This window comes from Triturus cristatus, chromosome 5_1 (assembly GCF_964204655.1).
Source record: "Triturus cristatus chromosome 5_1, aTriCri1.1, whole genome shotgun sequence".
Taxonomy (NCBI): domain Eukaryota; kingdom Metazoa; phylum Chordata; class Amphibia; order Caudata; family Salamandridae; genus Triturus; species Triturus cristatus.
In genome coordinates, this window is record NC_140587.1 from 805,686,538 (window position 1) to 805,712,999 (window position 26,462).

The 26,462-nt window shown below is 41.4% G+C and overlaps 1 protein-coding gene across 4 annotated transcripts in view; it reads right to left on the reverse strand.

Moving 5' to 3' along the window:
• Positions 1 to 26,462, reverse strand: part of MYOM1 (myomesin 1) — a 709,264-nt gene that overhangs the window by 450,581 nt on the left and 232,221 nt on the right. For all 4 annotated transcript variants that reach the window (XM_085605828.1, XM_085605831.1, XM_085605829.1 and 1 more), the window contains 3 exons: positions 14,860 to 14,952; positions 6,313 to 6,401; positions 6,122 to 6,193 (listed from right to left, as the gene is read on the reverse strand). In XM_085605828.1, coding sequence (XP_085461954.1) covers positions 6,122 to 6,193; positions 6,313 to 6,401; positions 14,860 to 14,952 — 254 coding nt within the window. The remainder of the gene's footprint in view (positions 1 to 6,121; positions 6,194 to 6,312; positions 6,402 to 14,859; positions 14,953 to 26,462) is intronic.

Consider the following 26,462-nt stretch of genomic DNA (forward strand, 5'->3'; position numbering starts at 1 on the left):
CATTCCCACACCATGTGCATGAAGCCAGCATCTGTGCGTTCGCAGCGGGGGCATCCCAGGTCAGCAGTATGCAGCATCACCTTTAATCTATTGGGGTTAGATAAGTGCAATGCAGATAATTGAACTGACTTTGAATCGGGTGTTGAAGGTGTATTTGTATGTGCACTCAAACTTATGCTTCTATTCTTTCCCTACAAACTGGCGTCCAATATTTGTCTCCCATTTAGCCTGAAAAAGCGGCAGTGTCTGCCATCATGGCTAATGTCATTCGATAAAGTCAAGAAATGTGATGACGACAATATCCAAAGGTGACTACAGTTTGAATAAGTCATGGGTAGATGGTTCCTGATCAGCTGTCCCAAAGAGTCTGGGGAGTGCCTGTGTTACTGCCCCATACACTAGGAACTGGCCCTCCCTCAGGTCACTCCCCATTGTGAGGTCATCCAATGTGTACAGGAAGCCTTCAGAATAACAGTTACGCAACATTGTTATATCTGCCTCTGTCCAGGCTGAAAGTCTTCAGGACATCAGGTATCTGCCTCTTGGTGTCTCCACCCCCACCAACGGGGTCCCAGGAGCATATAACGGGGCTGATCCAACCGGATCAGTTGCCCCCTTCCAACAATGGAGGGCTATGTATAAGAGTCTGGGTTTGTGAGCCGGTGCTAGTGTCACCCCCAGCATCATCACTGGTAATGACCCCTTTCTGCTCGCCACTCCAAATTCTCCAGGCTCAGGCAGGCCTAGCTCTACCAGCCATCTACCTATCCACTGCAATTGGGCGGCATAGTAATAAAGTTCAAATAATGATACTACCATTCCTCCTTTATTGGTCAGTCTCTGGAGCATGCACAATAACACTCTGTTCTGCTGTCCATCCCAGATTAGATCCTGGAGCATTATTTTTTCAAATATCTTTATTGGCATTTTACACAACTGATGCATTTTGTTACACATTCCACAACAACATCATCGTCAGGAGAGTAATTAAAAAGGCTTAACATATCAACAGCAATATCTGTACATAGGTCATATAACTAGTCCCCCATGGCATTGACTCATTTATCTTTCAAGACTTTAATATTCAAGGGTACTCATAGCAGTCTGCCTGTATCGTCAAAGTGATATGATCTATTCTCCCAGCAGAGGATTAGACCTGAACTAGGGTTCATGTATGGCCTGTAGGTACTGTGTGTATGTATATCCCAGGTAAATCTGTGTTAGGAGCAATGGGGGAGAGAGGGGCGCCCTGGATAAGTCATATGAAATGAGTTTCTCATAGTGGATGGGTGATAATATCACGCAAAGTAATAGCCATGTTAAAAAAAGTCAGGTGCGTATAGCGTTGCCTTCTGGGTCCGTATCTAGCTTCGCCCCCAAGAATACAGAGTCACTCGCAACAGTGTATTAGGGCGTGGGATGGCCACTCATCAAGCCATCTTGCTATCCATTGCAGGTGTTCTGCCAGTTAGAACATTTCAAAGTCCAGTGTCCCCGGCCACCCTCATCGGATGGGCACTGCAGCACCTCAAGGGACACCCTATGTTGGCCACCATCCCTGATTAGTTTGTGAAGTAAGATGTCTACCATGCCACAGGAATTTGGACAGGGAGGTTCGCAAGAAAATACAGCAGGCGAGGGACCATCACCATCTTAGAGACGGCAATTTGTGCCATCAGGGAGAGTTACAAGGATCTCCAAAAGGTGACACAACTCCCCAGATTTCCTTCTTGTAAGTCCTCTGGGACATGATATAGTTGGATACCCAGATACCTAAAGGAGGTGGGTAGCAAACAAAGCCCCAATGGTATATCCTGCAGACATGGGCTGCCCTCCACACAGGGAAACAAGCAGGTTTTAGTACAGCTGAGGCGTAATCCAGACAACCTCCCGAACTCCTCCAGGCGGTCAACCCTCTCCCGCGCAGTCCGAGGACCATATGCCAAATATAAAAGATCATCCGCGTATAGTGAGATGATATGTTCCTGCCCGTCAACTGTAATGCTGCCGCCCGCTCCCTCTCTTTGAAACAGTTTCACCAACGGTTCTGTGGCCAGAGTGAAAAGTAAAGGGGACAGTGGGCAACATTGTTTGGTCCCCCTAAAAATATCATATGTGTAGTGGAGACCGAGGAGCCCGTTCTGACCCTGGCTGTCGGTTCGGTATAGAGTAGCGTAACCTATCAAATCCATTCCTCCCCTAGACTCATCTTTCGCATGACGTACATTAGGAAGTCCCATCGTATCGAGTCAAAAGCCTTCTCTAGGTCAACTGACATGAGCATCGCAGTTGACTGGACTTGCACTTTGGGGTAGTATAACACATGGGAGAATCTTCGCAGGTTAAGGGAAGTACTACGGTTTGTTATAAAACCGTTTCGATTTTTATGAATCAGCACCTGCACGTAGGGAATCAATCGATTTGCCAATACCTTACTTAGTAAGGACCTTAAAGTCCATGTTAAGCATGAATAAAGGGCGAAAGGCAGAGGCGTGTGCTCCCGAAGCTTTCATTTTGGGGAGGTGGATCATGAGGGCACTCCTGGTGGAATCAGGCAAGGGGCCCAACCTAAAAGACTTGGCATATAGTGTTAATAATTTTAGGGTTAAAGTACCCACATAGGTAGAGTAAAACTCTGCTGGGAGTCCATCAAGCCCCAGGGTTTTGCTCGTAGTCATAGCTCTAATGGGTTGTCGTATTTCTGGAGCTGCAATTGGTCCACCTAATGAGGTGTCTTTTGCTTTCTCGCCATAAGTGCGCCAGGTATGCCCAGACATGGGTTCTGGGCTCACTGTGCCACTGGAATCAAGCTATCCTGGCTGAAGAGGGGTGAAACCCCGAAACCGGTCCTAGGATGCTTGTTTCCGGTCCAGGGAGGACCTGGCTTGGCAGTTCGGGCTGGACTGTTCCCATGAGGCACAGGATCAAGACTGATTTGCATATGGCCAGGTCTAAACTGGGGTGGCATGGTGAGCAAAAGAATGATGGATTTAACCCAGATCCCTTGACTGGGGGTGGATGTTTTGATTTGTTCTGCATTCTGTCCATCAATTGTGTGTCTTTTGCTTTCTCAACCCAAAGTCTGGCAAGGACCCACTGAGCTGTGCCAATTACAGGCTGATCTCCCTGCTAATGGTGAGAAAAAGAAATCCTGGCTATAATTCTAGCGAACCGGCTTAAACGTGCTCACCCTCACTTATATCCCGGGACCAGGAAGGCTTTGTCCCACATTGTTTCTCAGTGTTACATCTCCACACCCTTACCCATGTCCTTTGGGGGGGTCTGTAATGAGAGGGATGAAAGTCTTGCAGTTTCCCTTGACGCTGAAAAGGACTTCGACAAGAGTGGAATGGAAATCAGTGTTCCAGGTCCTGAGACAAATAGGACTGGGACCGGTATTCATGAAGTGGATTAAGAGACCTTAAATACATCCAACGACAAGGGTGACCTGCAAGGGCTATACTTCTGCACCTTTAGACTTACACAGGGGCAAGAGGCAGAAATGCCCTATTTCCCCCTTACTATTCATGCTCATTTTGGAGCCTCTGGCAATAGCCATCTAGGACTCACCTGACATTCATGGCATACCAACACCAGGAAGCGTACATAAGGTTTCGCTCTATGATGATTACGTTTTTAGTCACCCTCGTAAAACCGGTCTCCTCTTTTAAAGCTCTCGTAGCACAGATTTCCCACATCTCTTCCCTGTCTGGTTACAAAATGAATTGTGAGAAGTGCAAAGTCTTGCTATTAACTGACAAATCAACATTGACTGCTCCTGACAGGCTACAATGGTCGACGACCACTCTGAAGTATCTTTGGAAAGACGTCTTCCCAGAACTGACAAACATGGTGCAGGATAGACCTGAGCCCTTCCATGTGAAAATCAAAGCAGACCACCTCAATCTCTGTCTCTAGGGAAGGATCCAACTCATCAAAATTAGGGGAACAACCTTTACAACGCAACTTTTACAACGCACTACCGTTACAACGAAACTGTTACAACGCGAGTGCATTGACAACGAAGGACATTACAACGCAAGTCTTTACATCGACTTGCACTAGATGGCGTGCTAACATTAAAAATAGTGTAGTTGACTATCCCAACACCTTCCCTACTGTTGAGTGGACTGGAGTTGGAATAGTAAATTACACTTTTTTAATGTTAGCACGCCATCTAGTGCAAGTCGATGTAAAGACTTGCGTTGTAATGTCCTGCGTTGTCAATGCACTCGCGTTGTAAAACTTTCGTTGTAACAGCATGCGTTGTAACAGCATGCGTTGTAACGTCATACATCCTCAAAATTAACGTGATGCCCCGACTTCACTATCTGCTCATCGTGATTCCCCTGAACATTCCAAACCTCATGATATCAGCCAGAGAGAAATCTCAGAAAAGATCTTTAGAGGGGGAGCCCACAACAATTTGATAAAATCACATCCGGTGCTGGACTCCACAGTCCACTCCTGGCGGAAGGAACACTCACTACTGAAGGTAAAACTAACACTGCACACCCGAGCCCCCCTATGGCGCAATGCTTCGTTATTAATTGCCAGCAAAAAAACTCGCTGGGAGGCATTAGACTCTAAAGGCATTCATTCTGCATCACAAATGATCACTGTCCAAGAGTACAAATCCTTTGCAGAAGCCCAAGGATAGTTTTACCTACACACCCATTCCTTATGGGACTATCAATGCCTGCTGCACTGCCTAAGGAAGGCTCTGACCCCACCCCGGTGGAACTGCAGCCTTCCCCGATAATGGACTACTTTCGGAAGTAGGGTGCACAAAGAGGGGTGGTCGCTGGTCTCTACCAGATTCTGATGGACTACCAATATCCTGTCTGTGGTCTGGCAGGATGCTGCAGCTCATGCACTGGACGGACCTTCTGGCCACCCACGATAGCCGTCTCAGGGAAGCGCGCTTTAAGTCTAGTTACGTTAAGGTGCTGCATCGATGGCACTGGACTCTTCTGAGACTCCGGTTCAGGATCTAGGGTTTAGGGGGGAAAGGTCTAAGGGTAAGAGTCGCAGTTTGAAAACCTTTGTCCAAAATGGAGAAAAGCTCTGCTCTGGTCCACTGTGAACCTGGCGCCGATGAATAATCAGTCCTAAGATGTATTCTTATTCACCTTTACTCTGTTCAGAAGAAAGATGAATTCCTACAAAGTCTGGCAGTGGCACACGTTTTCGGCATCCATCTGCACGATCAAAGCTAATGAAGCAGAAATGTGAATATCAACTAAAAAAGGAAATAACTGAATGGCTTGTACTTGTAATATAGCGAAAACCTTTGAAAATAAAGAAAAACAACTTAAAGGTGAAAAGCAGATTGGAAGGCTAGTAAATACCTGTCTCTCCGGCGAGTACTCATCTTTGTCATATTACAAAATAGGTAGATGGGCGAGAATGGCTCGATGAGAAGGTTGTGTGTCACCTTTACCCGTAACGCTGAACAAATATATAATCATGTTTCTAACTGCTTTGTTTAGGTATGATGTTTACTGTGCTGATTTAAAGTAAAGTAGGTCTGAGTTCCCAGAAATATTAAAATTGATAGTTCTCTACATGAAAAGAACAGATAACATCAAACCGAATTTCTACAAGTATTAAATACTTTTTTGAAAATGATGGCTACTGTCATTATAGTGCCTGAATAAATTGCTAGTGAATGATCCATTCGCATTTTGCTCACTTTTGGGTTAAATTGAGCAGAACTGATTTCCAGCAGATATGCCAAACATCTTTGCTAAAATCAAAATACAGCACGGAATTCTTTGCACATGATACAGTACAATACAAATATAATTAGATCAAATTTTTTTCAATAGGCATAAAGTTTGATATGAAGTTTTAGTCATTATCTTGGACAGAAAATAGGGTTTTTTTCAGCAATGGTCAAAGGAAATTTAAAGTGGTGGGTTATTTGAATACTACTGCATACGAGCTGTTGCCAGGTACGTATATACTATATGACGCCTTTTCTGAATTTAGGTCTTGATTAATTGGATGAGGTAGTTACCATTAATGTGCATGGAACACAATGGAGGGGGGGCCGCTGCATTGTGGCGCTAGTGACGTATGCATAGCAGCGAGCTGGACATACACAGGTGCAACTTACTGGTGTACGGTGTTGCGTCGTTTCTGGGCGGGAAACGGGGGAAGGTAGGCTCCACAATGTCTCCTTTGTACCCTGAAAAGGAAAAGGAAAGATCAAGTAAGGTGACAGTCTGTGCAGCTCAATGTGCACTTGAATGTCACACCAACCACGCACAAGGCACCCCAGAAAGAAAATAAGTTGTGCAAACCTACTCTTTACCACAAGGGACGCGTAGGCCGACAGCTCTCCTTTGACGTTCAAGGCAGAAACGTGGTACTGGGCGGTGTCTTCAAAATCACAACTGAAATGAGAACCCCATGCATGTTTTTATTGAATGTGGTCAATTATAAGGCTTACTGGGTAACTTTTAAAAAAAACTATATATGCAATTGTGGCAAATTCTTTTATTTACTTTTGTAAATGAGATTGTCTTTGAAAACAGGCAACAACCCCAAGCCATCAAATTATACCTAATGGGCACTTGTGAGAATTTTAATTTACATCACATTTTACAGAGTACAAGTGAGTGCTGGAACCTTGAGGTACACCTCAGGACTGGGAACCTATTGTCTACATTGCGGGGAGCAAACAAGTACCACCAAAGAACACATGGGCTTTTTTAGGCTTTGTTTTGAACCGTCAATGGAAAGCTGCAATCAAGAGGGTGGAAGGAAGTGCTTTGATCTCCACTTAGTCATTGCTTACAGTTGTCATTACACAGCCCACTTTTGTTAGGAATGAACTACAATTCGCTTCCCATTTGACCCTCTTACTATGGGCTGTATGTTCGAACCATGCATGCCTTTACAACACGGTCCGAACCACAAATGTGTTTTTACAGCGCACCCCTTTACCACACAAGGCGTTACAATGACTTGCCTTAAGGAAAGTGCTGGACTTAGGAATAGTATCATTTACTATTCCAACTTCAGCCTGCACAACAGTAGGGAAAGTGTTGGAGTTAAAATCCAACATCAGTTTAACAACACTTTCCCTAATGCAAGCTGTGTTAATGACTTGCGTGGTAAAGGAATGCGTTGTAAAGACGCATTCGTGGTTCGGACCATGTTGTAAAGGCACAGCGTGGGTCGAGCCGCGCAGCTGAATTCGGGAATAGGGGGCAGTGGTCTCTTCCTCAGCAAGGGAACACCCTGAGTTCTATGAGGTGAGTGTGGGCTGTGTTCTTACAATTTATAAGTGATGCCCTTGAAATAAATAAAATCAGGTAAAACAGTCAAGGGTCTCCATCTTCCTTTAAGTAATAGGAGGAGCCAGCAAGGGAATTTATCTGCCTGAAACAACGCACCATTAAGGGGATTTAACAAGCCTTTGCTTCAGATTGGGCCCTTAAAGGCGGAACAAATTCCTGATTTCAGTGTCCTTGGGAGTCCTCTGACTGGTGGGAGTGGGCAACTGGTGATTCCCCCTGTCTACGCTCGCATGCGGCTCTTTGTTTTTAGTTTTTATCTGATGCTCAAGTTCGCATTACACCATTGTCACGTACACCATCATCTTTAGATGGCGAGAATTAAACTCTTGGTATTTGGTGAAAGGGGTCTCTAATCCATGTAGAATTCCTAGCCTCCGTGGCAGCCACTACTCAATGGCGGGGAATGCAGCCATCTCACATGACAGACCAGGGCTGACAGCTCAGCTGGTCATCTTCCTGATACATATTCTTGCAAAAGTTAACCTAAGTGTAAACCTTTAGGAATGGATTGGGACCAGATCTTCCTGTGCCCCTGTTATTATGCGTTGCTATCAGCTTTTTGAAGTGAGTGATGAAGGAGCTTCTATAAACAAGGAATCCTCTTCTCAGCAGGGCTAGGTGAAGAGGTAGGGTGGGGATGGGGGGATTATTCCCCGGTCCTGCTCTTTTTCAGGACCCCCCACTCTTGTTTACTATTTTGCAGGAAGTCACAGTAATATTGCTATCAAAGTAATAGTGACCTGGTTAACGCTACCCAATCCTCCAACTGCAGCAGCGTTGGGACTCTCCTTGGCACGAAGAGCTGGAAATATGTGCTGTGGTTAGCATTAAATCACACACCTAGGTTCCTAAGTCCCATGATGGGTTCCACACCGGTACCAGTTGTTGAGATCCATAGGAGGGAAAGTTGTCTTCCTAGCATGTTTCCAGCCACCATGAGCACTATGTTGAGAACACTGAGGTACAGGTACACTCTCCTTCATTCAAAAGACGAGGTCTCTAAGACACTCAGAGATGTTCTTCTGGACTGATCCCTCCTCTGATGTGAATCTGCACATCAACTACCTACATTCTGAAGTATAGATTAGTGCTGAGCACTGTTTAAGAAGATGGTGAACAGAAATACAGCTGGTAATACTGCACCTTCCAACATGGGCGCAGTGGTGTTGAAAAGAGGGCAAAGGGAGACTATTAACGACAACCTGTCTATGTGTGTCAATGTAAAACAAAACCAAGACAAGGCTCACGCTGAAAAGGATGAAAGCCAGGATAATTTTATTGAAACCCCCAAACCCTATCGAAATGATCACAGTCCTTCACTCACTCAAAGTACCAAAGATGTATGTTGAACATAGGAGACATTGAGCACTAACATTGCAATATGTGTTGAGTGAAAATGAATAGGGTAAACTGAGGGAGTCATGCAATCAGGGTCTAGCCAGCCAGAAAAAGACGCAGAGCAAAACTACTGCCATTCTACAAAAAATCATGGTCTGCAAAGATCCCTTCTTGGGAGGAGAGTGATGGAAAATCTAGGGAATTTGACTGTATTATAATTCTACAGTACACATTAATTTATGGGCTCTCTGGTTCTAATTTTCTGATTCTTTTTGTCTTTCTGCCAGCATAATAGGGAAACAATTGATGCAACAAAGCTGTGTTTCGGTAGTAATTCCAATGTATCCAACGTTGTGCACCTTTCCTTTTGTCTGCAAAACTAGTACTCAATTTTGTACCACCCCTGTTTGTCGCCAGTGCACTGAACACTTAATTTTGTTGACACATTGTTAGAAATGGGGTTTCTGGTTGGCTAAGCTACGCACCTAACCCAGGCAGAACCCACCACTCTAGTCAGGGCAAGTTACACACCAACGATAACCTGTGCTCACCCTCTCGTAGCTTGGCGCAGAGCAGGCAGGCTTATCATCATAGGCAATTGCGCAACACACTCACACAGAAACACAATGAACAGACCACAAAAGAGACTCCACATAGGATTATATAAACATGTATAGTATATTATGTATATATGCAGACCAAGACGACATGACTCAGTAAATACTTTGACAAATAAGCAACCGTCAAGCATCACAGTGAGTGCACTGAAAGCAAGGCTCATATGTTCCAAACGTCATGAAATCCCTGTATGCTTTCAGAAAGATGCTAATACCATTTAAGTACATGTCACATCGAAATACTGTCTGAGGTACATAAACATCACTTCAAATGTAAATAACACTCTAGTACTTTTCCAAGGTATGCACTCTTAAGGTAGAATATTAGATACATCAAGAAACCATAAGGCACAGGAGTACGTGCACGCCTATACCGGGAATACGGTAATCACTATTGTCCTAAATAGACCAAGTTCCCAGTGTTCGGGGGCCTCTGTTGAGGTCTTACCCCACAATGTAGGAAGTAAAACCAGTGCCCCCAAGTACAGCGTGTCCGAAGCCCTCTGGGGCTTCTTGGACCGCTATTGCAGAGACAGAACAATGCAGGACAGGGCCACCCACGAAGGAGCTCAGGACTTCTCCATGGGGACCTCACAGGGATGATATCCTAGTTTGTAGTGCTACAAAGAAAAAGGACAGAGCCGCCTGCGAAAGAAGCACAGGTCGGCTACAAAACTCCCCCGGGGTCCGGCTCACCCTCGGTACTCCTGATATAATATGAGCGGTCCCCGCTTCCCTGGGAACCCGCTCTATGTGGGCCAAAGGTGGTAACAGGAGCAGAAGGAAGAAACGGGGAGATTCTCTCGCCCAGCGTGGTGGCTTCCCCACAGAAGGGACCCCACTGGGGGGTTTCGAATGGTCATCAACTGTATCCTCCTATGGAGAGGTGGAGCCCCTGGAAGGTACTTTTCCCTCGGGGGACATACGTCATGGTTACCTGGCTGGGGGGATGGCACTGCGGAAAACAAAACGACACTCTCAACACCTTAGAGGTGTTCAATATGCGATGATCTCGTCAGAAAGAAGCAAAAAATGAAGTGCTCCCCACACACTTGTTTTTGGTCAAAGAGGAATGAATAATGAAGCGCTCACCACGCACTTGTTTTGTAAAACAGGGAACAGTTGACCATAGCTCCTCACGTAGCTCGTTGCTACCGGACTCTCAACAGGTAGAGTCCCATGGCAGAGGGGTTTGGGGGCAAACCAGTCAGTCCCTGGAGAGCACTGGGGGCACAAAGCAGGCCAGCACACAAAGTTAGCTGAAGCAGAGTGGCAGTCCCTCTAGCAGATAAGCAGGCAACAGGTCAGCACAACAAAGCAAAGTAGTCCAAGTGTTGGTTCCTCCTAGTAGCACAGCAGTCATCTGGCAATGTGCAGTTCGTAGAGCCAGCAGCGTCTAGTTACAGGTCCATGCAGTGTCTACAAACATGGGGTCAGAGCCCCTGTACTTATACTCATAAATGTCTTTTATGTAGGGGGAGACTTCACAAGAAACCTTAGAAGTGCACAACACTCCCTTTCAATCCAGCCCTGGCTCCTAACATCAATGTGGGGTCAGCCCTTTGCGTGAGGGAAGGGCACAACCTATACAAATGTAAAGTGTGAACGACACCTCCCTCTGCCAGCCCAGGAAGACCATCAATATGAAGATGATTGAAGATCTAACCCTGCCACATCCAACCCTTCCTGTGTTGCGGCTGTCTGGAAAGTATGCACCAAGTGTAGCTGTCACCCAGGCCCAGACATGGATTGGAATCAGGCTGAAAAGTACAAAGAGTATTAAGCACAGAGAAATGCCCACTTTCTAAAAGTCTTAGAACAAGGGCGACGTCTCGCCCCAAACCAAACGCACTGCGAAGTTGTGCCTGTTGTGGCAGTCAAAAAATTCTTTCAAATTTATCAATGTAATCCTTTTAATCCGAACACTTAGCTGACTTCTTTTTAGATCGTATCAATGTTGCATGCACCCACACATGGAGTGGAATGCCAATTTACTATGTTCTGATGTTAATGGTGGGCCATCCGAACCTCTTCCAAAAACACGAATGACGCAAATTCATCAAAGGCAGTAGTTTATTTATATAAAAACCCAATGCATTTCGGGCAAAGGTTGCCCTTCGTCAGGGGTCACTGTAATAACAAACAAAACAATAATCAATATCAGTTTGAACCATGATTAAAATTGGTCTAACATTCCTGAACACAGGTCAATATTTTGTGTTTGTAACTACTTTTTATGATGTCATACATATTGATCCCCCTAAGAATCCCTTAAATATTAGTCTGTGAATCGAAACATTTAAATTCTATTTGCAACATGGATTGTTCCCAATATGTAGTTAGCGTAACCTCCTTGTGAACCCATAAACTAATGCAGGAAATACAAAATAAATCTGAGGATTTGAACTCTTCGTTCCTCTAGAGGCTAGTACTTATGTGCTCCAGTGAACTCAAACTGCTATCTCCCTTATCTTGACGTGATCTGGCCACCTTTCACTTGATATTAATCTAACAGAACCTTCCTGTCACCCTTATGGGTGACTGAGCTTGCGTTATACGTCACCTCACACCATCATTTCACTCGTGCATGCATCACCGCACTGAGGCGTGTCTCTCTTTCCTAGCTTAAATATCCCCTATTTACTTAATTCCTCAACTTGGTACTCATGTGTCTCCCAAACTAAATACACCGCTCCGTACCTGCCATAAACGTAAAAAGTGGCCCTCTTCATGTCCCGTCCATCGGAACGTGCGCTCCCCTCGAGGATGTAATCAACGAACGATCTTTCCCTCCCACCTGAAATCTGTATTACATTGATAAATTTGAAATAATTTTTTGACTGCCACAACAGGCACAACTTCGAAGTGCATTTGGTTTGGGGCGAGACGTCGCCCTTGTTCTAAGAATGTTATTCCAGTTGCTACTTGGGCAGGGCAACTACCAATCAGCATGCATTCTTTGATAACAAAGGAGAAGCTACGTTAAAATTGAGTGCATCCCACATCCTAATCCACTTTCTAAAAGTGGCATTCCTACAATAGTAATGTAAAATCCAACTACACCAGTAAGCAGGATTTATCACTACCATTCTAAACATACAAACATGGCAATGCCATTCCTTTCAGATCCGAAATTACCACTTATATACAGATAAGGGAATTCCCAATGCTAGCCTATGACAGGAGTAGGCCTCACGGCAGTGAGATACAAAGTAGGCTGTTTGTCACGACCAGGACATGCCACACAATAAACACACATGTTCTACCTTTTACTAACACAGCACCTTGCCTGTACGGCTACCTAGGACCTACCTTAGGGGTGACCTATGTGTATTAAAATGGAGTTTAAGACTTGGCAAGTAGTTTTAAATGCCAAGTTAAAGTGACAGTAAACTACGCACACAGGCCTGAGACAGGTTTGAAAGGCTACGTCTGTGGGTGGCACAAGCATTGCTGCTGGCCCGCTAGAAGCATCTGATTTACAAGCCCTGGGTATATGGGACGTGTGTGTTCACGGATTCACCACCGGTTTGCTTAACTCTGACTATTTTTGATATCCTCGGCCTGTACCTTACTCCATGGCCTTTACGCTGATGCTCGATCTGCGTTCTAACCCATTTACTTTTACCCCCATCTTCCCTCTTTTCTCCATTGGTCTTGTTTTGTTTCTTAATGCCCTAGTCAACTGTTAACTGAAGTAATGTTGTAACACTGTAATGCACCCCTTTACTTTTCCCACGTTTCCCTATTTACACCACTGGTCCTGTTTTTTGTTATTCTAATTGCACTAGTAACTGATGTAACAGTAACTGTTGTAACGCTGTAACTGTAAATGAAACTGTTTAATTGTCATGTAAAGCGCTCTGATACCTCCGGGTCTAGCCAGCGCTATATAAAACTCTTCAAATAAAATGGGATACCACTTTACAAGGGACGTACCAGTACAACAAATATGTCAATCAGGTGTTAACCAATCCTACCATGTTTAGAGGAGAGAGCAATGATTAGCAGTGGTAAAGTGCCCAGTGTCCTAAAGCCAACTAAAAGAGGGTTAGAAAAATAGGAGGAAGGCAAAACGTTTGAGGATAACCCTGCAAAAAGGGCCAGGTCCAACACTCATATTAAATGTTCTAAATATGGATTAAATTTGCTTCACACATATTTGGCTGATGGTCTGAGGACTGTAGTATTTACCTATTGTTGATAGTATATATTTGATAGTATATATTTAGGAAATCATGCAAAGACCCAGGAAGGCAGTGTGAATAGCATTTACAATTACAACAACATTGTATTGATCAATGGATTGCTGTCTTATAAGTCTTGTGGAACCATAGCTCCTTAAACTACGAATTACCCTGGATCCTCTTTGATATGTTTGATTGCCATCTTATGCTACAGAACCGTCATGATCGCCATCATGCTGTTTGAATGCTAATAAGTTCTGAATCTGACATAGGCTCATTGATGTATCTTACGCTTATCATAGGTGGATTTACTCTTCCCCTTATGGTGTGCGACAGAAGCAGGCAAGATGCAGACCACAATATCTAAATTCATTTGGGGACATTCCATACCCTCACATGCACAGCATTGTACAAAAAGTCTCTTAACAGGACTGTGATACATACAAAGTAAGCACTAAGCTCTGTCCAAGCATACAACAACCATCCAACCCAAAAAATAACACTATGCCACACTTATTCATGCACATAAGACACCACAATAATCTTTCATAGCTCAAACTTCTTTTACTTGCACCTTAATTCACAAAAACAATTTTTAAAAAAATTGAAAAAAACACTACTAAGCTCAAATAACCAAACACCAATCTCCCACATCGACAAGCGAACTACTGCATTTCTGCACAAATGGGTGTCCAAATCGACAAAGCACCATGATGCCATGGTAATTTTTGAAAAGGCTATATATATGTCAATAACATAACATATCATAACATAACATAACATAACATAACCTAACATTACGTAACATAACGTAACCATAAAGTAAATGTATGCAGGGATGTGAAAAGGCACGTTGGATAATACGGCTCAGGGTGGCCTCTTCTGGTGTTCTCATCAGCTGAGACTTCCATCAGATGTCAGCTATTGATGCTAAGTGGATAGCTTGTGGAAGGCATTTAATAAATGCTGAGCGGGCGGGTGTCGTTATCAACAAGACCAGTAGCAGAGGTCTGTTCTATGTTTAGAGTGACAGGATTCTTACCAATCAAATGGAGGCCAACCTGCACGCCGAGCAAAACACTCTAATGCCAACCTCTGCTCCTGCATTGCCCAACAGTGCCATCATGTATATCTAGGGACTTCCAGAGTGAGTGCAACAATCTATCACCAGCTCTATAAATAAACCTCTACTGCCCAAATCCATTATTTTCAAAACATTGTCTCCCACAAGGCCGACAAACAGGAGACTGTGTTCCAAGGTTGGCACAACAAAGATCCCCCAGAGGATTAAAAGCCTGCTTTTAAAGCCATCACAAGTGACATGTGACATACAGATGGTGACAGAGGCATAGCATGGCTCTTGAACCTGCCCCTTGGTCTCAGGAGGAAACTTAAACCAGTGCTTACTTCAGAATCTTCAGTGAGTGGATCCCATACTGGCTTTCAATCACATACTTATCAGGCCGAAGGTCAGGATTGATGAGCACATTGTTTTTGTACCTAGTAGAAAAAGAAAGAAGACTTAGTCAATCAGGTCAAGTCAAAACCTCTTTTTTTTTTTTTAGGGTCCGCTATGTTAGAAATAAATGTTGGAGACCGCCTAAAAATGATCAATCTAGTACGTCAATAAAAAATCTCAACCATAAAACCTCGGGATGATTACAAAGTCGCGCTGGGGCGTAAATTGCATCAACATTTCAAGTTAAGTGCGTCATTACAGTACTGAATACATAAAGTGCAAACACAAGGTCGTACCCTGCCCTATTCCTACTATTGACTTAGTCAGTTAGTTGCTTTTAACTGGGTTATTTTTCTTTACCTGGTCTTTCCTGTGACCTTGGTGTCACTTGCACCTTGTTTTTTACATTTAGCCTAGGTTACTATTTTAAATGGCATGTTTTATTTGAGGAACCCCTCACTTGTATTTAATGTGTGCATTTACGGTTTTCGTGCAAGAAACCGAATGAAGATTAATTGATTGATTGACTTAGTCAGTCATCTTCTAATGCAGGAGTCTCCTGCTGCACAGAGCGATACATCACTCTTGCCAATGCTGAGCGGGCCTTAATGGCCGGTAGAGCCCGCTACGGACTCTAAGGCTATTATAACATTCTGCCCCTAGAGGGCAGAATACTAGAGGGCAGAATGTTCTAATTTGTAAAAACAAAGGCCTCTCAGAACAGGTCAGAGAGGCCTTGGTTCACAACAACAGCTGTGAAATGAAAAAAAACATTGGAATGTTGCCAGTAGAAGCCCGGAGAACTCCACTGTCTACAATGGAGCACTCAACATTCCAATGTTCTAATACAGGGGTATACTGCTAGACTATTGTGGATAAAATATTGAGGTACAAGTATAATGTTGCCTAAATATTGAGTACTACAATACTGTGAAGACAACTATACATTGGGAAATAAAGGCTCAGGTATAGGTGTAAATGGAGTGAAGTTAAGAATATTAAACCTATACATAACTATTTAGAGTTACCACCATGATATTTTAGCTCCTAATATTTGTGCCAGGATATTTTCATTTCACAGTATTTCAGTCTTCGATATTCTGACATACAACCATCTAAAGGCAAGTAAAATAGTGTCTCTTCCTTGCCAAAGCACATTTATTGCCTAAAGGCATATTTATTTCATTTATAGAAATAATTGTTTGTGCTATGTCAGTGAAAATAAATGTGACCCAATAACACGTTATTTGTAACTGTACTAATAACCGGACATTCACGGATGTAGTACTACTGTGCAAAGGTCAAATTCATATCTATTACCAGAGGACAGCAAAATGGAGACGAGGAAAACACTTTTTCCTTCCTCAGAGATTGCACGTAACAATTACTTTACACAAGGAAATAACTTTCCTTGTAGTCATGAGATCTTGTCAGTGTTATTTTTCCTTGCTGTGGAATTTAACCCTTTGCATCTATTTTTTGGTTAAGTATCTTTTGTTAAAACAAATACCCCTGAAAAAATGTCATGATTCAAACCATATTTTGCTGGAGAGGTGAATGATAACTCCCTTGAGGCTTCATCTCTTGTGGAGTCATGGCTCCTCCACACACTCAGCAATAGTAATAAATAGCATATTACACTCTTTGCATTTTATAAACACACACACACGCACACACACACATTACCCAGTGGTCGTTGTAACTAATAACTTTAATGCTGGATGAATCTTGACAAAACTTTCCAAAAAATAGCTCTTTTTTGACTAGTTTGTGCACAAAAGGTTTTGGGTTGATATGTCAAGCGGGGCGAGAAAAAGAGGTTCCAAAATGCAAAATCTGCATGTATTTTCCATAGACTTTTTTAGACAGCGCTACCGCAAAAACCGCTGAAAGGAACTACTCCAAGTTTGGCAGGAAGCTAGATCTTGGTCCTGAAAGTGTGCTGTTTGTGATTTGATGTAAATCTTCTGAAGTTTTTGAGATATTAAGGTTTAAAAATATTCAAATATCTGGACGGTTGTGTCTGTGAGAGTCTCTCTCAAGTCTGGCGGCAGCGACAATCTAATAATACAGTGTTTTGATCTGGAGGGGAGATTTTTTCCTTTGGGCCATCTTGCTCTGTCAGGAGTCAGACTCCTGCGGGAGAGAGTGCTCTGATTGGCTGCCTGCAACATGAGAAAAATGCTGCTGGCAGATATTACAGGACTTAGTTCCATCCTGAACTTTAAAAAAAAAGAAAAGAATAATATATATATATATATATATATATATATATATATATTACCTACTGGCGGTCGCCAGTAGGTAGTTATAGTTAGGACCACGTTTCCATAGGAAATCCGCAACATTCTACTTTGAATAACTTTGGCGCCGGTCGACGAATCCTCGCGAATTTTTCAAAATAGGTGGGGCGCTACGCTCCGCTCCTACCCTGAAAGTCTCGGGGGGATTCGTCAAGCGGGGGCTGAGATAAAAGGGGGGTCCCAAAACGCGTTTTTCCCATGCATTTTTCCATAGGACCTTTAGACACAGCTACAGCCCGAACGGCTGAACAGAATTACTTGAAATTTGGCAGAGAGGTAGTCCTCAGGTCAAGGAAGTGCCTTTTGTAGGTTTGGTGTAAATCTGTTCAGTAGATTCTGAGAAAATAGCCTTTAAATCAATATATATATCTGAGCCAGCTTACGGTGCGCTTACGGTGCGCTTACCGTACGCGTACGGTGGCGTGCGCAAGCGCGATTCTGATTGGCTGTTAGATCTTAGTAAACATTCGAATCGGTCGAAACCAGGAAGCGGCGGCCGCCATTTTGTGTGTTTCACTCAGAAAAAAAAGGGTGATATCTTGAAAAGGGGGCAAGGGAGAGAGTTACAGACCCCCTAACATTTGTAAAGGGGTCAAAGAAGGACAGAAAAGTACAAAGAAAACATTTATTGATTTTTTTAAAAATCGCGGGGTACGCGTACGGTAAGCTCAACGTACGCGTACGGTAGAAAAAAAAAGAAAAAAAAAGAAATGAAATTCAGATTTAAGAGTTTAGATATTAGGGGGCTCTAAAAAGAGCCGTTGTGTTTATGAAGTGATTTGATTTTTTAGTGGTACCTACAAGTAAGTACCAATGCAGAGTCTAAGGTTCAAGAGGAAGACTCTGTTCCCTTCATCATTGAAGTGCACACCATCTCCTCTATAAATGTCTTGCATGTCGTAACGCAAGTTGTTGTGGTAAATGGAACCCATACCATAGTCTCTGAGGAAAGCAGAAACAGATTTGTTGACGTGCTTTCTTGCTTTGTCAATCTGCGGACAAAAATGATTGGACCAGTTCCATTTTTGCCTTTGGCATATGTTAGAAAAGACAAAGGCAGTTTTAGGGAAAAGTGAAAACAGTTGTGCAAAGGTGTCCTTCATAAGCATTTCCAGACCTACCCCAGTCAAAGTGCCTAGGTCATTGCCACCACAGTGCACTATTATGAGGTCAGGGTGTTGGATTTGCATGAAGGATTTCACCAATGGCATCAATTGGTGCCACTTTAACCCTCTCTGACCAATCCATTTAATGTCTACATTTGGCAAAGCAAGGTCTCTCACCATATCTGTTTTCTCTGCATACTTTTCACTCCAGAAGACATAGCTGTGCCCTACAATCCACACTGTGAACATCTTCAAAGGAGAAATGGATGCACTCAGGAGGTGAAATTCAGTAGAATGGTAAAAAGAAATGAAAGACAGTTTGGAAATGGAGGCATACATATTTTTTTTATAAAAAAAAGAACTGATTGGCTGTTTCATACCATTCTAGAATAAAAACTAGGCTGTATGTGTAAATTAATAGAAGCATGTTTTGTATTGGTACAGAAAAATGTGTTACCAAAGAACAGTACTATGGATTTGCTGTTAGGTTTGAAAAGTCAAGCACTCTTGCTCTGTGGAATTGAAACATTGTTTGGTGAACTTCTGACCTAACTCCACACAGCAGTGTTCCATGAGCTGTTGCTATGGTAGCAGGCAGAAGTCAAGTTGGGGGAAGGGTACTAGGCAGAAGTCAAGTTGGGGGAAGGGTACTTTTGGAAAAGGGTTGGTTTTCAACCAATAGAAATGTGTGATTACATTTGAAAAAAAGGGGGAAGCACTGAGATTTGAAATTAACATGTATATGTGTGGAAAAAGAGAGGGAAAGTTTGCCATTATCTGGTTCTGCTGAGAGGAGAGAGGTGTAAAGAACAGAGATCCTGGCTCTGATAATCTGCTGTTTGAGTGCCACATTTCTTTCACAACTAACTAATTTTAAAGGTGAGTTTAGAGTTTGAGAGGGGATGTATATGGTAAATTAAGAAATGAATAATAGAAATGGAATTCCTTTTGTTGAAGTTGTGTTTATCATTTTGTGTTTTGGGAGAAATTTAAATGTGAGGAACATGTAAAATAATATGGACTATGTTTTCACGATAAATTAAGGTGTACTGGTAAAAATAAGGAATACTTTAAGGGTTTGAGGTTGCACTCAGTAATGCAAATACATACAGCATCAGTAAGGCTGGTTGCCCTTGCTGGAGTGTAGGCAGTCATCCAGGTTACAAATGGTGCTGGTTTGAAAAAGCAGTTTGGACATGTGCTGTTTTCAGAATCTGAAAAGTGGATTAAAAATGTGTCAGTCTGTAAAAGTACTTATCACTTGCCAAAAAAAAGAAAAGTAAGTGTGCTTTCAAATTGGCAAAGAAATTTCGTTTTGTGACTAATGTGAAAACATGACTCTGTGTGCAAAGAGGAATTACAGGCAGAGATTTATTGCGTATTGCTCTGGTGATTTCACAGTTGCATTAGATGGAAAGGGGGAGCCATTTTTTTTGTGTAGAAGCAGACTCTTAGCACACACCCAGCTGCTTATCCTCTGGTATCATGCACAGTATTCACAACCGAGTGGGGTTTGAGGTTTCAGTCAGTAATGCAAATACATTCAGCATCACTAAGGCTGGTTGTCCTTGCTGGAGTGTAGTCAGTCACCCAGGTTACATATGGTGTTGGTCTGAAAAAGCAGTTTGGACATGTGCTTTTTTAAGAATCTAAAAAGTGGATTCAAAATGTGTCAGTCTGTAAAAGTGTTTATCACTTGCCAAAAAAAAGAGTAGTAAGTGTGCTTTCAAATTGGCAAAGAAATTTCGTTTTGTGACTAATATGAAAACATGACTCTGTGTGCAAAGAGGAATTACAGGCAGAGATTTATTGCGTATTGCTCTGGTGATTTCACAGTTGCATTAGATGGAAAGGGTGAGCCATTTTTTTTGTGTAGAAGCAGACTCTTAGCACACACCCAGCTGCTTATCCTCTGGTATCATGCACAGTATTCACAACCGAGTGGGGTTTGAGGTTTCAGTCAGTAATGCAAATACATTTAGCATCACTAAGGCTGGTTGCCCTTGCTGGAGTGTAGTCAGTCACCCAGGTTACACATGGTGCTGGTCTGAAAAAGCAGTTTGGACATGTGCTTTTTTAAGAATCTAAAAAGTGGATTCAAAATGTGTCAGTCTGTAAAAGTGTTTATCACTTGCCAAAAAAAAGAGTAGTAAGTGTGCTTTCAAATTGGCAAAGAAATTTAGTTTTGTGACTAATATGAAAACATGACTCTGTGTGCAAAGAGGAATTACAGGCATAGATTTATTGCGTATTGCTCTGGAGATTTCACATTTGCATTAGATGGAAAGGGGGAGCCATTTTTTTGTGCAGAAGCAGACTCTTAGCACACACCCAGCTGCTTATCCTGTGGAATCATGCACAGTATTCACAACCGAGTGGGGTTTGAGGTTTCAGTCAGTAATGCAAATACATTCAGCATCACTAAGGCTGGTTGCCCTTGCTGGAGTGTAGTGAGTCACCCAGGTTACATATGGTGCTGGTCTGAAAAAGCAGTTTGGACATGTGCTTTTTTAAGAATCTGAAAAGTGGATTCAAAATGTGTCAGTCTGTAAAAGTGTTTATCACTTGCCAAAAAAAAGAAAAGTAAGTGTGCTTTCAAATTGGCAAAGAAATTTCGTTTTGTGACTAATGTGAAAACATGACTCTGTGTGCAAATAGGAATTACAGGCAGAGATTTATTGCGTATTGCTCTGGAGATTTCACATTTGCATTAGATGGAAAGGATGAGCCATTTTTTTTGTGTAGAAGCAGACTCTTAGCACACACCCAGCTGCTTATCCTCTGGAATCATGCATAGTATTCACAACCGAGTGGGGTTTGAGGTTTCAGTCAGTAATGCAAATACATTCAGCATCACTAAGGCTGGTTGCCCTTGCTGGAGTGTAGTCAGTCACCCAGGTTACACATGGCGCTGGTCTGAAAAAGCAGTTTGGACATGTGCTTTTTTAAGAATCTGAAATGTGGATTCAAAATGTGTCAGTCTGTAAAAGTACTTATCACTTGCCAAAAAAAAGAGTAGAAAGTATGCTTTGAAATTGGCAAAGAAATTTCGTTTTCTGTCTAATTTCAAAGCATGACTTTGTGTGCACACAGGAATTATTTTTAGATATTTAATTTGTGAAGGTGTTATTGTGATTTTCATTTATAGGAAAGGGGTTTATAGTATTTTAAGATTTCTAAAGAACATAAAAAATGTAGTAATATATTTAAATAAAATAAAGGAATTTTTTTTTAGTTTTTTTCAGGTATTGCTGAAGAGCAGTGAACAAAATTTAAGATGCCTACAAAATCCAGACTAAAGAAAGACCACAATAAAAACCTATATTTGAAGACAACTGGAGGACCTAAGTTAGTTGGAGATGCTCATGTTGGGAAAAAGAAAAAATCTTCTGGTAAGCAGACAAAAGATTTTTTAAAGAACATATTCAAAAAAAGGAAAAATGTACAAAATGTCTGTACTGGAAAGAATGTTTTCAATAGAAAAGGACAGGAAAAAATTGAGAATTTAGTTAATGCAAATATACCTTCTGTAAATATAAAGATTAACTTAAACAGAAAAACAGCGTTTAAAGAGATACGTAGAAAAATGTTTCAGAGAAGAGTTATGTCCAATTTGATAAAGGATGTGAAGAAATATAAGCAAAAGGCAAAATTTTACAAGAGAAAAAAAGAAATTGAAGCCATTGCAGCAAAGGCATTAGAATTAAAAAGGAAACTATTCATTTTAATTTTGAATAGGATGCGTACATTAGATAAAATGGTTAATGTACTGAAATCACAAAGCAAAAGGAAAAGAGTAGTGAACAGAACAAACTTTTGTAAAGTGTTTTTAGGAAAATGGATGCATAGTTCAAGTAGTGAACCTTTTTTTAATGAAGAGAGCTATTTTCAAAGTAATAGTTTGCTGCATGCAGTTGACACCAGAGGTCGTGCTTACGAAGTGAAAAATGGTTGCATAATGGAGAAGGAGATAATGGTTCCAAGAGATGAGGTACAAGTGATGGCGGATGAGGCTATGGGGAGACGTCCTAAAGCCCCAGTGTACACTTGGAATTGTAGTAGTATTTGCACTGTGCGTCAGGAATCTATTGATAAATTTCGTGAGTTTCTAAGAGAATATAGTAAAAAAAGTGTAAAACAGAAGATTAAGGTGCTTCAAAGTCTAGATCCATGCAGAGTGAGAGAGAATACTGGTTTGCAGGGTCATTCTCTGGCTTGTCTATCTAGAAAAGTGTGTTTTCCATCATTTTAGGATGCTGGCTGTTCATCATACTGAAATGAGAAAGTTTGTGAGACGGTTGTATTTTGCTAAAAGTCCAGCACTAAAGTTAGATGAATTGAATAGGGCTCTGTTCCGTGGGTCAGTATCAGATGTAGAGAAGGTTGTTGATGAAATTCAGTTTTGTTACTTTGGTCCTGAACAAAACAGTGCAGAAAAGGACACAGTAAATGAGGAAGAAGTGGAAGAGAATGTAGAACCATTTGTAAGTAAGACATTTAATGATCACATAACAAAATTTGAAAAAATCTCTAATGAAAGACCAAATATTACTTGTATTTGTTGCCGCAGAACTCATTATAGAAAACAAACCAGGTATGTTGATCTCTATAGAAAAAGTGAAAATGAAGATAATTATAAGTGGAAGGATTTTGCCACATATATATTTCTTGAAAATTGTTTTGAATTGGGTGAAGTTCAGCGTATTTGTAAATACTGTTACAACAAATTAGAAGAAAATAGAATGCCGACCAGAGCTGTACATAATAATTTAGAATTGGATGTTATTCCTGCCGAACTTTCTGAATTAAATACTTATGAGTCTATACTTATTCAATGTGTTCATCCGTTCCAGACCATAGTACGTATGGAGCCCAAAACTGGTAAATTACCTCCTTCAGATTTACTGAGAGGTTTAAAAGGTAGAGTGGTGTATTTGCCCTTGGATTTGAAAAAAAATATGGAAACTATTGATGCAGATACTTTGGAAACTGAACCATTAGTTATTCTGGTTAATGGTGTACCTACAAAGAATAAGAAGATTTGGCAGGAGCTGGTAGATGTACGGAAAGTACAAAGAGCAAATTTGTATTTGAAAAGGAATAACAAATGGTATGAATCAATTTATATAGAAGAAGAAGAAGAAGAAGAAGATTTACAAGAAGACACAGAAACACCAACTGGACAAATTGAAAAAGTGGACAAGTCAAAGGAAGAAGAAATTTATGAACATTTTAGCATACATCCTCTTCATTCAAAAGAAGTTATGGGAGACAATATTGATCTGTTTCAGATGAAGAAAGCAAAAGGAACTCCCGTGAGTGTATGGGAGGAGAGCTTGGAAGCACGATGTTTTCCCCAGCTGTTTCCTAAAGGAAAAGGAGGACGATACGATGAACGTCCAGAACAGATTCCAGCTTCTGAGTATCGGACTACAAGACTATATGCTGAAGATCCCAGATTTCGACAAAGTATTCCTTATTTGTTCCATCTTTTATTTGAAAGCGACTTGTCTGCACTGTCTTATGCAGTAAATCACATTTTAAAAAGTGGAGTACATTTACAAAATGTGTCTGCTAAGGATTTTATGGAGAAAGTGCAGCACCGAGATGATCATTTGGAAACACAACTGATCAATCTGATGGCTTGTCAGCGTGGGACAAATGAATATTGGTACCGACGCCATGGTGAATTAAAATGCATGTTACGGAATTTAGGAACACCAACATGGTTCCTTACCCTAAGCTGTGCTGAGTACGCTTGGGATGATTCACTGGATTTTCTACGAGAGGCAAATTCAAACATTAAAAACATTGAATACAAGACAGCAGGAGAACTGTGCTCATTGGATCCGGTTAATGTTTGCAGATATTTCAATCATAGATTTGAGGCTATGATGTCCTTCATCTGCAATAAAAAAAATCCACCTCTAGGAGAAGTAGTGGATTTCTTTTGGAGAAAATAGTACCAGGCAAGAGGTGCTCCTCATATTCATATGCTGTTGTGGATCAAGGATGCCCCAAAGTTTGGAACAGATGCTGATGAAGCAGTGTTATCTTACATTGAAGAATATGCAACATGTGCTATACCAAAAAGCACAGAAGAGAAAAAGTTAAAGGAGCAAGTTTTACGTTTCCAAAGTCATCAGTGTGGAAAATACTGTCGACGGAAATACAAGAGCAAAGATAAATACTACACTAAATGTCGATTTGGATTTCCTAGACCTGTTCTTTCAAATGGAAGAGTAAACAGTTTTATGTCATCTGTGAGACATACTATCACAAGAAAATCACCTAAGAATACCTACAACCTAAAAAGAAAAGAAGAATCAAAAAATATAAATGACTACAACCCAGTCATTTTATCCATGTGGAATGCTAACATGGATATACAGTATGTAGCTGACAATTCCATTGCTGTTGCTCGATATGTAACGTCTTACATTACTAAATCAGAAAAAACTGAATTGAAAGAAATGTGGGAAGAGATTTCTCACGAGAAGAATGTCAGTAAGAAGCTGTACAGTTTCAGTTTAAAGATGTTATCGCATCGAGAAATTGGATCCTACGAATGTTCAGATAGGTTATCTTCTGCAAGTCTCTACTCGAAATCAAGAAGAATAATTTGGGCAAGTTTAGGCCTTGCAGCAATGAGAAATCGGGTACTGAAATCTGTTGGAGAAATTGAATATTTGGCCGAGAATGACCCAGAAAGTACAGATATTTTGAAATCAAACATGTTGGACACATATTATCCCAAGAGAAGTCATCATCTGGAGAACATGTGTCTCTATGAAGTGCTGCAGAACTACATTTATTCACGGAAAGCCGCAGAAGACATCAACAATGGAAAATATAAAGTCATTGGTGAGGAAGGATGTTTGGTGAAGCAAACAAAAGGAAGTTTGATAAATCACAGGAAGCTGAGTTGCGACACTACTGACAAAAAGGAATTTTACTACTTGGCTCTTTTACAGCTGTTTAAACCATGGCGTACAGAGGATGAACTACTGGGAGAATTTCAAAGCTATGAAGATTCTTTTAATGCTTGCAAAGACAGCATACAATGCAGTACATTCTCAACGTATCTGCAAATGTTAAATGAAGAAATTGAACAGGAAACTACAATTGCAGCAGAAGTAGCTAGAGACAGTTCTCAGGACAGCCAAAGTTCAGGAACACTCAGTCAAGATCCCCTAGGACAACCAATCGTTGAAAATGAAGCATCAATAGCCATGAATGAAGTGGAAACGGCTATGAATCAAGCTCAAGAAGAATTTATAGACTTATAAAATTTGGAAAGACAACTGAATGAAGAGCAGCAACAAATTTATGAAGAGATCAGAAGCAAAATTGATCACGGATTTCAACATGAAAAAAAAGAGTGCTCATGCACATCATTTCATCCAATCAGGATGTATGTAAGTGGACAAGCTGGAACTGGAAAAAGTTTCTTAATAAAAGTCATCAGAAGCTACCTACAGCAAAAAACGGATTCTACTTTGTCTTGTGTGGTTACTGCTCCAACTGGGTTAGCAGCCTATAACATAAAAGGAATCACCTTACATCGTTTGCTAATGTTACCAGTGGAGCATGAGAACAAAATACAATACAACAAGCTAACTGGAGAAGCATGCTTGGAAGTTTCAAGAGTATTGAAGAAGATGCAAGTTCTCATTATTGATGAGGTGAGCATGGTATCAAACTTAATGCTTGCCTTTGTGCATTTAAGAATGCAGCCAATTATAAGGACAGACTATGACGTGTTATTTGGTGGAAAACATGTCATAGTTTTTGGGGATCTTCTACAGCTTACTCCAGTTAAAGGACAACCAGTGTTTAATACTGTGACACATGAAGACACAAAGAAGTCATTGGGAAGCATTGGTAATGCAAATATTTGGTCCTTCTTTGAGTACAAGGAACTTACTACTAATATGAGGCAAGCAAACGATGAAGAATATGGAAGTATTCTGAAAGATATCAGGATTGGACTACTCACTGAAGCAGGCACAAAAGCATTACAGAGTCGGTTGCTACATAATTTATTTCCAAAGGAAGAAATAGTTGCAGAGAAGATGTACAAGAACATTGCAGAAAAGAAAAGTGTCATCTGCTTAATGCCAACTCTACGTGAATGCTCAA